The following is a 14,562-nucleotide window of genomic DNA, read 5'->3' on the forward strand; positions in this document are numbered from 1 at the left end:
TTTCTGAACCTCAGTTTCTTCATCCATATAATGGGAGGGAAAACATCACCCATCTGAGGCGGTTCCTGCGAGAAATGCAAACGTGCTTCTCACTCTAATCTCGTTCCTCCTTGTCCCGATGGGGAAATAAATCAACCTGGGAGCTGCACCTGTAGGAAGGGTCCCGCCCATTAAAGGAAAAAGAAAAACGACCAAACTTCTCTCTAAATTTTATAGGAATCCATTTAAAACAGACTCTTCAAAATTCATGACACTAAATATAAAAGAAATTTAAACAATTAGGCATTCACATCGTGTTCCTTTGTAAATTGTAACCTTTCTACTTCTGACTTTATTGACGCTTAAAACGGTGCTGAGGCTTCTGGGGCACCCTGACCATGGTAACAGTCTTGTCCCTTAAGTTCGTGCCGAGCACCTCTGCCTGCAGCCACCTCCCCTGCGCAGTGCCACAAACGCTCTGGCTCCCCGAAAGAAGCATCTCCCCTCTTTCCATATTTGGAACTAGCCTCTCACTAACGAAGTCACCTTTTAATGTCCCAGGAAGTGACCGCAGGTGCTCTCTTTTCTCCTGTGCTCAGATCCTGCGCGAGTTGCACTGGGAAGCAGTGGGGTGGGTTTGTCCTCAATGCCTGGGACTCTGAAAGGAAGAGACCCCAAAAGTTATGCTCCTTCCACCCCTGCTCACCCCACCTCCCACCTCCTGGGCCCCAAAGAGAGGAGCTAGGAATTTTGTCCCTACTCCCAAGCGACCATGCACACAGAGAGAGCCAGGGAAGCTCCTGGCCGATGTCCAACCCTGGAATTGGGAACAATTGGTCTCTTCGGCGTGCTGGGGCCAGAGAGGGAGGGGAGAGGCCCCTTGTGCCGTCAACTTACCTTTAATGAGCACCTACTGTGTGCCAGGCGCCACCAGGCTCCAGGACCACAAGATGAAGAAGCAAGGTCCTTTTCCTTCAGAAACTATCAGTGGGGTTCAGACACAACTGAGGTTAAAAAAAGGTACATTTGTGTGTGTCTGTCTGTGCATGCATGTGCACACATATAAATGCTTAGAGTATAAAAATATAACATAAAATATATACTGTAAGTGTGATGATATATAATACAATCTACGATAAGGTTATTTTATAAATTATTATATAGGAAATATAGAATGTTTTAGTTATTTTTGGAGTGAGTGTCCTTCCTGGTTGAATCAGGGTGGGCTTTCCTGAGGAGGTGCCTTGGAGCTGCATTCTGGGAAATAAAAGTCACTGTGGCGAAGACGTTAATCCTGCAATGATCCCATGAGAAAGGTTTGGGTTTTTTTTAATTTAATTTAATTTTTTATTGAAATATAGCTAACTTACAATGTTGTGTTAGCTTCTGGTGTACAGCAAGATGATTCAGTTGTACATATCCATATTCTTTTTCATATTTTTTTCATTATATGTTATTACAAGATACCCCTGTGCTATACAGTAGGACCTTGTTTATCTATTTTATATATGGCAGTGTGTATCTGTTAATCCCATACTCCTAATTTATGCCACCCCCCCTTAACCCTTTGGTAACCATAAGTTTGTTTTCTACGTCTGTGAGTCTATTTCTGTTTCGTAGATAAGTTCCTTTGTGTCATATTTTAGATTCCACATGTAAGTGATATCATATGATATTTGTCTTTCTGTCTGACTCACTTCACTTAGGGTGATAATCTCCAGTTCCATCCAAGCTGTTGCAAAGGGCATTATTTCATTCTTTTTTATGGCTGAGTGGTATTCCATTGTGTGTAGGTACCACATCTTTATCCGTTCCTCTGTCGATGGACACTGAGGTTGCTTCCGTATCTTGGCTATTGTGAATAGTGCTGCCATGAACATTGGGGTGCGTGTATCTTCTTGAATTAGTTTTCTCCAGATACATGCCCAGGAGTGGGATTGCTGGGTCATATGGCAACACTGTTTTTTAAGGAACCTCCACACTGTTCCCCGTAGCGGCTGCACCAGTTTATAGTACATTCCCACCAACAGTGTAGGAGGGTTCCCTTTTCTCCACACCCGCGAGGAAGGTTTTGTTCACCACTTTGCTGAGGAGGAAATCATGGTACCCGCAGTGGGGAATGAAATCAGGGGCTCGCTGGCTCCAGAGCGTAGTGTTTATCCTGAACGGCTGCAGGACGTCCTCTCCCTGGCAGAGGTCTCTAGGAGGCAGCAGGAGGTGTGCTGAGAGCCGAGTGACCCAGAGCTCAGATGCCCCCAGCCACCATCAGGAATTTGCTCCCCAAATGTGCACACCCAGGGGGCCCAGGCGGGCAGGCGGCCGAGACTGCGGACTCCCACCCCTCCTCCACTTCTGGGATGTGTCCCTGGTCCCACGGTCATCCCCGCACATCACGTCCCTATGGTTTGGGTGAATTGCGTCCCCAAAACTCATGTGTTGAAGTCCTAACTCCCAGTACTCACAATGTGACCTTATCTGGAAATAGAGTCTTTGCAGATATGTTTAGTTAGGATGAATGGGGTGGACCCCTGATCCTATGACTGGTGTCCTTATAAAAAGGGGAAACAGACCCCAGAAGGAACCAGACCTGCCAGCACCCTGATCTTGGAGTCCAGCCTGAGGGAGAATAGATTTCTGTGGTTTGAAGCCCCCAGTGTGTGGTGCTGTGTTAGGGCAGCCCTGGGAGATGATTCACCTGCGACCAATAAGGACTCTGTGGGGCTTTCCCGGGACAGACCCACCCAATGTCCTCCACCTGACTCTTGTTTGTAGAAAAACTTTAGCCTCCTAGGCTAGTTCCCTGAGTTCCAAAGAATAAATTTAATCAGAGAAATGAGAAAATGCAGAAGCTAAGGAAAATAGTCAAGCAAGACAAAATAATAAGAGTTCAGCCATTAAACAAAGCCAAGGACCTTTAGTTCCTCCTCAAGGGCTATAGATAATATTCTACACCATGTCCTTTGAGCTGTTTTGCAGGTACGGAAACCCCACAGGTGGAAGAAGTTAACTGGATGCTGCCCAGTTACCTCACCAGCAGCCAATCAGAAGAATGTCCACAAGGGACTTCCCTGGTGGTCCAGCGGTTAGGACTCTGCGCTTCAACTACAGGGGGCCCGGGTTCGATCCCTGACTGGGGAACTAAGATCCCACAAGTCGCACGGTACAGCCGAAAAAAAAAAAAGAATAAAAGAAAAATGTCCGAGAGCTGATAACGCGCCCCACAGTCTCCCTCCCTCACCCTGTGTTTAAAAACCTTTCCTGAAAGTCGTCGGGAAGTTGGGAGCTTTTGAGCACCAGCTGCCTGGACTCTTTGCTTGGCGCCCGCAACAAATCCTGCCCTTTCCTTCACTGCAACCCGGTGTCAGTAAATTGGCTTTACTGCACACAGGCAAATGGACCCGAGTTTGGTTCCGTAACACACGTTCACACGGGCTTAAACACCCAGAAGCCCAGTCGTAAGACAGGAAATGAGACCCAGCAGGAGTCAGGGTGAGATGCGCCCACGTTTATTGAACACCTGCTAGGTACCAGGTGTCCTTCTGGGCACCCTGATCCCCAGAGCAGCCTGTGAGCTGAGTGATGTGATTCCTGCCAGACAGATGAGGAAGGCGGGACTCAGAGGACACGGGACTTGCACACGGCAGAGCCTCCGAGCATCCAGCCTCAGCCCCCTTTTCCTGACTGGGGAGTTCTCGTCCTGGCGATGCAGCCCCTTCCCCTGTCCCCTGAGGTCCTCCACGGGGTCCTCCTCGGCAGACTTGTCCTCACTGGCTGCTTCTTTTCTCTGGCTCCGTACGGTGCTCCGGGTGCTCTAAATAAAAGAAATACAACAACAACAGAATCATCATCACCATCACAGCAACAACAGCGATAATAATAATGACAGTGACAAGCATCGTTTCCTGAATGTTTCGGGTAGATGTGTTCGCCTAATGCCACAGCCCTTTGGGGGGTTACTATCATTGGCCCCACTTTGCAGGTGAGGAATCTAAGGCACAGAGAGGTTAAGGAACTTTCCCCGGGTCACACAGCTTGGGAGCAGTGGGTTTGGACCCAGGCAGTCTGGCTGGGGACCATACTTCCTCCTCTGCCTTTCAAGAGAATTATTCAGAAAGCATGAGACGCCCCTCACCACACTGTGGTTCCCTGAGTCTGCTTCAGGCAGGTCCGGGTCAGACTCAGGGCCACCCTCCCACTCCCCAAGCAGCACTCCCTTCTCAGACCCGAGTTCTCAGCCGGCCTCTGGTCTCTCGTCTCTTCACCTTGTCACAGGTGTTACGCCCCACCCCCAGTGCTCACCTGGGCGAGAAACCACGGGACGGCCGGGGGCAGGGTGGTGTCCGTGAGCAGCCGAGCGTCATAACGCCCATGAACTCCACGCATCTTGGCTCTAAAATCCTGCCAGGAGGGTTGGATCCGGTCAGGAAACAAACAAAGGGGTGCCAGCGGGAAAGAAAGACGTGGGACGAGAAGCCGGTGCCCAGGTAACTGCAGGGACCCCCACCTACGCCAGGTCCGCCTAGGAGTCTCCTGTTTCTTATTCCTTATGATCTACTGCAGAGCGGTAAGTGGGCATTGTCATCCCATTTTACAGATGGGAAAACTGAGGCCCAGAGGCAAGGTAACATGTCCATAGTCATGCAGGGAGATTAGAGATCACACTGCCCCCCGACCAAAATAGAGTAGAGTTGAGTGAATGCACCAGAGCCCAGCCAACCTTCACTGACCCTCCTATGATGGTTTTAAAGCCATCCACAAATTCTTCGACACTTCTCCCATCAGGAGCTGGACTATAATTCTCCTCCCCTTGAATATGGCCTTAGTGACGCACTTCTAAGGAACAGAATGTGGCAGACAGGATGCTCAGTTTCTTCGAAGCTTAGGTCACGGAAGGTGACACAGTGTAATTCTCTGATGCTCATTCTTGGACCAGCTGCCATGCTGTGAGGAAGTCCACGCCCCATGGAGAGGCCGTGGGCAGTTATTCAGGCTGCAGACCCCACTGCAGACCCAGACGGGATGGGCCTCACTGGGGTACAGCTCATGCAGTCGCCCAGGGCCCCCAGCTCAGAAGGACTCTGCCATCTTGGAATTGTTAATAATTATTGAACAAAGGGCCCACGTCTTCATTTTGCCCTGAACTTTGAGAATCACGTGGCCCATCCTGGACCCAGATGACAGCCATCATCTACCACACACGGGCGAGGAGGCCTTGGAAACAGCTCCGGCCCCAGCTACGGACTGGCTGAAAGACCGGAGTGAGGACAGCCCAGCTGAACCCAGCAACCCTAGAGCCACAGAAGATAATCCCGGTAAACGACCGCTGCTTTACACCACGAGGTGTGACGCAGCACATTAGAGATAACTCAGATGGCTTTTTCTAGATCCTCATCACATCAGGTGTGGGTAATAAGCACTTTGTCTCCCTCCGAAGTTCAGCAGGCATCAGCCTGGCGATGCTTGTTGTTGTTGATTCATTTGTTTTTAAGCACCCAGGTGATGGTCATGAACGTGGATGGTCCAGAGAGAGAGAGAGAGAGAGAGAGAGAGAGAGAGAGAGAAGGTGTTGGGGAAATTCCCCACCTCTGGGGACTTGTGGTTGCCAAGGGGGAGGGTGGGAGGGAGAGGGATGGACTGGGAGTTTGGGATTAGCAGATGCAAACTATTACATATAGAATGGATAAACAACAAGGTCCTACTGTAGAGCACAGGGGACTATATTGGATCTCCTGGGATAAACCATAATGGAAAAGAATATTTTAAAAAAGAATGTCATACGTGTAAAACGGAGGCACTTTGCTGTACAGAAGAGATTAGCACAGCATTGTCAATCAACTAGGCTTCAATAAAAAAAAAAAGACAAAAACAACCTCCAATTCAGCCCCACCTCCCAAATAGGAGATGAGATGTCCGTGACCCACCTCCAGATCTCTCTCCAGGTCGTAGCTCTCCAGGGTCTGGAAGGCACTGGAATACACCTCCACCGCTTTGGCGTGGAAGACCATCTCAATGGTCACAAAGTCCGAAAAAATTTTCTATGGGGAGAGACGCCCAGGTCACATAAGTAACACTGTCAGAAGGACTGTCCTGGGGTCATCTCGACATGGACCAATTGGGGGTGTGTGTGTGTGGGCGAGGGCTTAGTTGTCTTTGCAGGGAAGGTCCTAGGTGTGGAATTTCAATATATTATTTCTAATTAATTTATTCTTGTTGAACAGATAATGCATTCCCATAGTTCAAAAGCTCCCTTGCACAGAGATTGTTCCAGAAATGTGTGAGGCCTTGTGGACTTTCTGAGGGGCATCCTTTTCTCAGCTCTGTCAACCTGGGCTCCTCCACTCAGCTTGCGCTTCTCTCATTCTGAGGTCAGGTTGATGGCTACAAACTTTCAGCCTCTGTCACCCACGGGCTAGAAGTGGGTCTTATGGGAGAGGGAGGGGATGCTACTGGCCCAGAAGGCCCACAACCTGATAAGCCAGCTTGTCAAAACATTATTAGTGATGGAAACGTTGGCTTCTCTTGATCAGATGGTTCAGCTTGGCTCAGTAAGCTCTCACAGAGCTCCTACTGCATGTCCGGCTCCAGTGGGGGCTTCTACTGTGTGCTGGGCCCAGCACAAGCTCCTACTGTGTGCCAGACCTGAGGGGACACTCCTGCTTTGTGTCAAGTCCAGCACAGGCTCCTACTGTGTGTCAGTCCCCTCCTACGTGCTGGGCCCAGCACAAGCTCCCACTGTGTGTAGGGCCCAGCACAAGCTCCCACTGTGTGCTGGGCTCAGCACAAGCTCCCACTGTGTGTAGGGCCCAGCACAACCTCCCACTGTGTGCTGGGCTCAGCACAAGCTCCTACACCGTGGCAGGCCCCAGCAGGAAAGAGGCTTGCTGTTGGGGGAGGAGCCTGCAGTTTGGAGACACACCTCTTCCTGTCACGTGGGAAGCACCTGGAAGAGGCGGGCCGGAGGAAGCCGCTAGGCCGCCTGGGAGAAGGAAGGGGCGAGGGGGCCAAAGACTGTGCTGGAAATCCCTGGCTCCTGCCTCCTCCCGTCCTGCCCCCGGGAGGCCGTGCTGGTGACAACAACAGGCCGCGTCCTGCTCTTTGCCGGCCTGTAGCCCCGAGGAAATGACGTATCCTCTCAAGCCTCAGTTTATTCGTCTGCACAGGAAGGACAGGAGTGGTCCCAGTCCACAAAGCCCTACGAGAGATTCAGTGAGCGCCGCGGCTCTCGACCTGCGGGCCCCTCATCAACACCAGCCTCACCTGGGAGCTTGTCAGGGATGCACATCCTTCGGCCCACCCGGGCCCACTGGATGGGACGCCAGGGTGTGCCCCCCGTGTGCGTTTTAAGGAGACCGCCGGGGCATTTCTGACGCGCGCTCAGGTGAGTGAACCGCTGCTTGAAAGCATGGCTTACATTCTTTTTAGAGGAGCCAGAGAGTTATTTTGTAGGTACTTCATTAGAATCGTGACCTAAAACTGATAGAGTGGTAATGATTATTTCAAGTTTGGGCTTTTATCTCTTTTAACATTTGGAGGTTTGGATAAGCGTCTCTTACAAATGAATTCCCCCAATTTTAAAGGATGCCCATGTTAAAGTGCGTGCTTCTGTTGGCCGCCGACCGTGCAGAACCTTGTGTGCTCTCGCCGGCCTCGAAAACGTCAGGTGCTTGATAATGGTCTGCTGGTGCTTTTAGGTTCTGCCTGCAACGTGGATGCTTGAGCAGTAATTACCACTGTTTCGCTCGCTTCGTTCGTTCATTCTTTCATTCATTTTCCCAATATTTACTGAGTACCCACCGAGTGCCAGGCCCTAGACGTGGTGCCCAGGACCCAGGAGGGGACGTGGCAGGCAGGGGGTCTGCTCTGTGGCTTCGACGTGCAGTATAGGAGGTGGCGTGGAGCAGTGAGATCTCCCCTGCCGTCCGCCATCACAGGGTCTGCGTGAACTCTGTCTCCCAAGAGCGTCAGCTCTGTGAGGACGGGGCCTTACTTTGCTGGCTGTGATGTCCTCAGCCTCAGGCATAGCGCCTGGCACATAGTAGGTGTGAATTCAACATCTGTGAGATTCACGAGTGAATTAAAGATACGATGAATCCACCCCCTGGGATAACTGCCCCCAGAGGGAGCGGAGCAGAGAGTGTTAACAGTTGGTCGGACCAGGTCTGGGGGTCCAGGTGAGTTTCTCTGAAGGACAGCAGGTGTGAACGCGATGCAGAGTAGGGGCAGAGCCCTCCTGGTAGAGGACACAGCCTGTGCAAAGGCCCTGAGGTATAAAAGGTCTTGGTGAACTCCTGGAGCGTGGAGTGGTGTGTCCAAGGGAAGGCTGGAGGGCGGGGCTGGGGCTTTGAAGCCTTGGGGAGGATTTCAGCCTTTCTCCTTGGAATGAGGGAAGCACAGGAGGGTGTTACACCCGGGAGTGACAAATCAGAGCTGCCTTTTGTGAGAGCCTTGGGGCAGCAGTTTGGAAAATGGGCGAAAGCGGCAGGGGGGCAAGAGTGGTGCGGGGGTCTCTGTGACCATCTTGCCCTTAAAGGCGCCGCCTCCCTGAGGCCTCTTGCAGGAGCTGGGGCTCTGGGCCTGGGGCTCTGCGTGGGTCGGGGTGGAGAGAGGAAGTATTTGTGCCCCTGGGGCTGTGCAGAGAAAAGGAGGAGGGTCCTGTGGATACTGTGCGGAAAGGCAGGGGCTGGGGGGCACAGACTCTGCCCAGTTCTCCTGGTAGGCGGGGAGCTTGGCCGGGTGCTGAGAGCGCACGGCTGCCACTGCTGGCTTCCGGGCAGGACAGCTGCCCAAGACAGCTGCCCGAGCAGCCGGCCTCTACCCGCCGCGGCCAGGAGGAAGCCAGGATGAACTGTCCTGGGAGTCAGGGCCCTGAGAGCCGAGCAGGCACAAGCTCACACACACACAGTGTCGCAGGGAACACACATGCACTCACACATACACAGGTGCACACCCGCCAGAGCTCACCCACGGGGCCGCCCAGAGTACTTCCGACCAGGGACCGACCACCCCCACCTGGAGGCCCTGCAGCTTCTGCTCCTGGAAGGCATCCACCATCTCCTCCGGCTGGTGGGAGGTGCGGCTGGCATCCGCCAAGGCCCTCCGCCTGGCCCCAGAGATACAAAGTGTCATGGGGGCTCCATTCTGGATCATTCTCTGTCCCTTCACCCCACCCTTGGGCCAGCTGTCCTGCATCGTGGGAGCCTCTTGCCAATTTGGTTTTGGAAGGAATGGCCGAGTGGGACCACAGCGAAAGGGGCAGCTGCTTCTTGGACAGACCCTCTTGTTAGCTGTGTGACCTCAGGCAAGTCACTGAACCCCTCTGAGCCTCAGTGTGCTTGCCTGCAAACAGGGGATGGCTGTAAGGCCTGCTTTGCAGGATTGTTGCAAGCATGAGAGTGGGCTCAGCTGAACTACTGCTATGACAGGTACTCCACGTTCGCTGATAATTAATTCCCGCATGTGGAACGATTTTAGGTAATTAACTTACTGGTTGCCTTGTTTGGCATCTATATGGCCTGACTCCACAGCAGGCCTGGCACGTGAGGAAGCTGGATTTCAGAGCCTGACGCCCGCAGAGCTGAGTTGGGGGTTGCCCCTTAGCTCTCTGTGTGACCTTGGGCAAGTCACTTTTCTGTTTCCCCACCTAGAAGTACCCGCCTCCCGTGAGCAGTAAGTAGGTAACCCTGACAAGGAAGCAGGCTGTGGAGGGGAGTCTCTCTCTGACTCGCTGAGTAGCATCGCTGATGGGACGGAAGCCAGGTCTCCTGAGCCCCGGCTGATGGCTGGCTGTCCCAGAGCCTCTGACTCTGCTGTCCTGAGCCCGGGGCCCTGCACACACCTGCCCAGGTAAAGCTCACCTCGGTGTTTTGTGAGGCCGTTCGTTACCTGCGTGCGAGCCTGCCTTCCCCAGACAGACTTGCGACGCTCACCTGGGGCAGAAACAGGTGGTCAGGGATTCAGGTCAGCCAGCGGCCCCTGTGGAGGGGGCTCGGTGATGCACGGCCCCGGCCTCAGCGCCCCCTGGCCCCTGCCTCGGGAAGGATACGATGGTCTACCTCTGGGAAGGGGACTTCTGCCTGAGTCTCTCCAGCTTTTCCAGTTGTTTGAGCTCCTCGTTCCGGACGCGTTGAATTCCTTGATCTCAGCCTACGGAAGGAGGAGGGTGCTTTCCTGGGGCCCCAGCCCCCCACGTGGCCCGCGCCGCAGCGCCGTGCTCACCTGGGTCTGCTTCATCTGCGCCGTAGAGCTTCAGGGACTTGACGACCTCGGTCTCCAGCCTCTCGACCTGGGGGCACGCGGACATAACAGTCAGAGCGGGTGGAGCCGGGCAGATGCTGGGGGCTGCGCGGCCACCGGCCTGCACTTACAGAGCGCCGTCTGCACGTCCGCAGCTGCACGGTGGGCCCTCTTCCCACCTTGGGGTTGCGAACGCGGGCGACACACTTCATCTCGCTGAGCCCTGTTTCCTGGCCTGTACAGTGGGTATGAGGAGGGTACCCGCGCACGGTTTTTTAGCAACTGGTTGGGACCCAGCGCTATTTCGTTTCTCCAGACTGCCTTAGGTCTCACCAGGGATGCCGACAGAGCCACCTGGCACACGGACTAGCGGGGAATTCAGAGCTGACTGTGCTGTGCGGCGTCCAGGGACATGGCAGGGTCAGCGAGGGGGACACCGCACGCCCCTGAGTCAGTGCCTGTGTGCCAAGCCTAAAACTAGACACGAGGATAAACAATGCCAGTACTGGTAACAGTGGTCACAGTTAAAGCTAGTGTGGGTAACGCGCTTACCCTGTGGGTGTCACAGTAGAACAGGTGTAGGAGTCCCCCCAAGGGCTTCTTGAAACCCTGATCCCCAGGCACCACCCCAGAGCTTCTGACTCAGCAGGTCCAGGGTGCAGCCCAAGAATCTGCCTTCTTCTGACAGGTTCCCAGGTGAGGCTGGTGCCTGGAGGATGGGGTCCCCTGAGAGTCGGGTTTGCCCGATGGGCCGGGGGAGCTGGAGTCCCCACCCAGCCCCTTCCTCCTCCATTATGGCTTATGGCTCTTGTAAACGCAAACCTAAAGAAGAAATAATTTTTTCCCAAGTGCTGAGAGGGAAAGGAACTTATCCCTTCCCTTTCCGTGCAGTATTCCTTTGAGAAAACATGCAGTTGTAAATCCTTTCTCTGTTCCTTTGAGATGGATATAAAGCCTTTAAAAACTGAAGAAGCCTCTGGCTGGTTTTACAACCAGGAAAGCCCAGTCATCTCTGAGCTGTAAACTTGGGGAGCACAGCGTCTCCAGGGAGTTTGCCAGGTGCCCGGCTCCCAGCTGTACCTACCTGCTTGTCAGAGTGAGGTGAGGTTTTAGTTTTCTTTGGATAAAGATGATTAGCCAGCCCAGGTGGCCACCCAGTCGCCAGGTGGAATTAGGAAGTCCTGTGTGACAAAGGGTGCTGTCCCCTTCCCTGTCCTCAGGGGGAGTGAGGTTTCTCTGTCTTTGCCATCACTTATTCCATCGCCTGTGATGTGCATTACCTCTGACTTAACGCTTATTCAATAGAAAACTGTTTCATTCTTTTGTACCATCGCAGAGAGGATTTTTCTGGGCTGGCTGGAGTTTTGTTTTATTTTATTTTTATTATTGTTTTTTTTTTATCCCAAACTCCTAACCCTTCCGTCTCCAATGCTCCCTCTCCCTTGGCAACCACAAGTCTGTTCTCTATGTCTGTGAGTCTGTTTCTGTTTCATAGTTCATTTGTGTCATATTTTAGATTCCACGTGGAAGTGATGTCATATGGTATTTGTCTTTATCTGTCTGACTTACTTCACTTAGTATGATCATCTCTAGGTCCGTCCGTGTTGCTGCAAATGGCATTATTTCCTTCTTTTTTATGGCTGAGTAATATTCCATTGTATATACGCCCCATGGGGATTTTGATTTTTAATTCTTTCCCTAACTCCCTGCAGCCTCCTTGCCCTCCACAAGCCTCCAGGCTCTCAGTCCTGTAAACTGCGGTGTCACCCTGGGGAGGGAGTGATGTGAGCGTCCTCACTCTGGGGACACCTTTGGAGGAGATGCATCCGCTGACTGTGGACCCTGCCGGCCGGCTCCAACTCTCAGATCCCCCCGGGAAATGGGTCCGCTGGGGCCACTCGCTCCCCTCGGCCTGCCGGTAACCCTGCACTTCGGCCAGGTCCTCGGCGAAGTTCCTCAGGGCGGCCCGCATCTCCGGGTTCTCTGTGTTGGTGAAGTCGATGAGCTGCTTGACCAGTTGGTCGGCTTGTCACGCAGCCGGGCTGTCTTGCGGGTGTAGGCGGCCAGCAGCGAGTAGAACTGGCTGAAGCACTTCTCAGCGTGCGTCACTGTGTCCCCCGTCACCCACACCTGCTGTCCCTGGGGAGGTGGGGGTCTGAGGAGCCGTTCTGGGCACGGACGCCCGGCCAGGCCACGACAGCGAAACAGGGGTCACCCACCCACCGCCCTCCTCGTAGGTGGCAAACCCAGGCCAGGAGTCCGGTCCCCAGGATAATGCCCAAAGTCCCCGGGTCAGGCCGTCAAGGCAGATGCGGGAGACCAATGGGGTCACAGGGCTGGTCAGTGGCCGGGCAGGAGTGCAAACATGGGCTTGGCTCCTAACCTGGCCTTTCCCACCCCGGGGCCCTTACAGGGGCTTTATCTTCCCAGCAGAGTTGGTCTGTATTCCTCTTCTCTCTGAAATCCCCAGATTCTCTCTTTTCCCCGAGCTGTTGACATTCTCTCCCTTCTCTACATCGTAAATCTTTATTAATAAACTTTTTTGGGTGGTGGGGGGACCAGTTTTAGGTTTACAGAAAAGCTGAGTGGAAAGTACACAGGGTTCCTACATACCCCCTCCCCGGCGCTCAGGGTTTCCCTATCATCAACCGCTTCCCTTTAGTGCCCGACCTCTGTTACTAAAGGTGAACCCATAGTGACACATTCTTAGTAACTAAAGTCCTTCGTTTACATGAAGGTTCCCTCTTGGTGTCCTGCATGCCGTGGATTTTGACAGGTGCCATCGTCAGTACCCTGCCTCCACCTTCACAGTGTCGCAGAGAACTCTCGCTGCCCTGAGGACGCCGTGCTCCGCCCGTGGGTCCCTCCTCCCTCCCCCAGCCCTGAACCTTTAGTGTGTCCTCCTGGCAGGCCGTTTATCACCATGTATCGCTTCCTGTTGTGCTTGGTTCCTCTCACCCTCTGCATCTTTCTGGGTCGGGCTTGCGGGGAGCGTGCTGACTCATCTTTATGTGCCGCTAGCCTGGGGCCTGCCCATCGCAGGTGTTCCATGAAAAAATACGGAGTGAGTGAAGGACCTGCTGGATTTCATCTTCCCGAGACAGTAAAGGGGGCACAGCCTCAGACAGTCGCCTCGCTCTCGCACCACTGCACCCTCTCCTTGCCCCTCGTCCCACCCAGGTGGTCACTGCCCCATCCTCTCTCTGTATGACCAAAGCCCCCAGCCTGTGCGTCCCTCCAATCACATCTCTAAAGCTGGAAGCTGAGAGGAGGGCCCTTTGTCCTCCTGACAAACCCGAACTGCTGCAGCCCTTTACAGTTTGCAGTGCGCATCGTGGGTATTACCCTGCAAACAAGGTAAACGGAGACCAGAGAGGTGCAGCATCTTGCTCCAGGTCACACAGCCGGCCGCAATCCCTGTCCCTCCACATGGGGTCCTTGGACCCCCTCAGTCAGAATCGCCTGGGACACAAGTTAAGCCTGCAGAATCCCAGCCCACTCTCCGCCAGACTCCCTGTGAGCGAGGTCCAGGGGGCTGCATTTTTAAAGAAGCCCATCAGGTGGTCCAGGGGCACCCTCGAGTTTGTGAGCCCCAGAGGAGGCAGGCGTGGAAACAGCTGGGTAAGGGGCAAGTTGAGAAGGCAGTGATAGATTCAGGCTGCAGGCAGTGGGGTTGGAGACGATTTCACAGAGGGGGTGATGCCTGATGGGGTTTTGAGGTATGAAGAGGGGTTTCCCAGGTAGAGATGAGTGAGGGAAGTTGGGGTGGCCCCTGTGAATTTAGCTACCCCAGGGCTGTGGGCAAAAATGCTGGAGAAGCAGACAGAGGCCAGATTCTGGAAGCCTCCATGGTCTCTAGACCTCCAGGTGGGCGTGGTGTGGGCGGGAGAGCATCCTTACCACTGCCCCCTGCCCCAGCAGTCCAGGCGGCCCCATCTGTCTTGGTGCGTCTGGCCCCGAAAACCCGGCCGCCCCCTCCCTCCCAACCCAGGCCAGCGTGGTGCTGCTCACCTGGAGAGAACGATGTTCATTGTGGCTGGAGACAGCAGCTGTCCTGGTCCTGGGGTCCAGGGCCCCAGGGGTCCCACAGGCCTGGGAGAAGCCACACGGGGCTGGGTGCAGCTGCGTGGTCCTGGCTCAAGGGACGCTGCCACCTGGTTACCAGGCGACGTGGCCACCTGCAGTCACCCTGGGAGGAGCCTCCGCTGGTCACTAAGGCAACCTCTCCCCGGGCCAGCCTCCCCTAGCGGATTAGGAGGCCTCAACCAGCCTTGCGCTGGCCCAGGTGGGGTCGCCGAGAGGCTCCCACTCTCCCGGTGAAGATGGAGGTTCTTGTGGACCTGGCAGCGC

General features: G+C 54.1%; 1 protein-coding gene across 1 annotated transcript; it reads right to left on the reverse strand.

The window, feature by feature from the left end:
- Nucleotides 1-3,499: 3,499 nt before the first annotated feature.
- On the reverse strand, nucleotides 3,500-14,243 carry CIBAR2 (CBY1 interacting BAR domain containing 2). The gene is given in 12 exon segments (XM_030863811.1): nucleotides 3,500-3,790; nucleotides 4,279-4,377; nucleotides 5,901-6,014; nucleotides 8,989-9,079; nucleotides 9,862-9,905; nucleotides 10,022-10,101; nucleotides 10,104-10,122; nucleotides 10,195-10,213; nucleotides 10,215-10,253; nucleotides 12,111-12,237; nucleotides 12,240-12,345; nucleotides 14,217-14,243. Coding segments are annotated over 12 exon segments (1,056 nt in total).
- Between the last annotated feature and the right edge of the window lie 319 nt (nucleotides 14,244-14,562).

Source organism: Globicephala melas, chromosome 19 (assembly GCF_963455315.2).
Source record: "Globicephala melas chromosome 19, mGloMel1.2, whole genome shotgun sequence".
In the NCBI taxonomy this organism is placed as follows: domain Eukaryota; kingdom Metazoa; phylum Chordata; class Mammalia; order Artiodactyla; family Delphinidae; genus Globicephala; species Globicephala melas.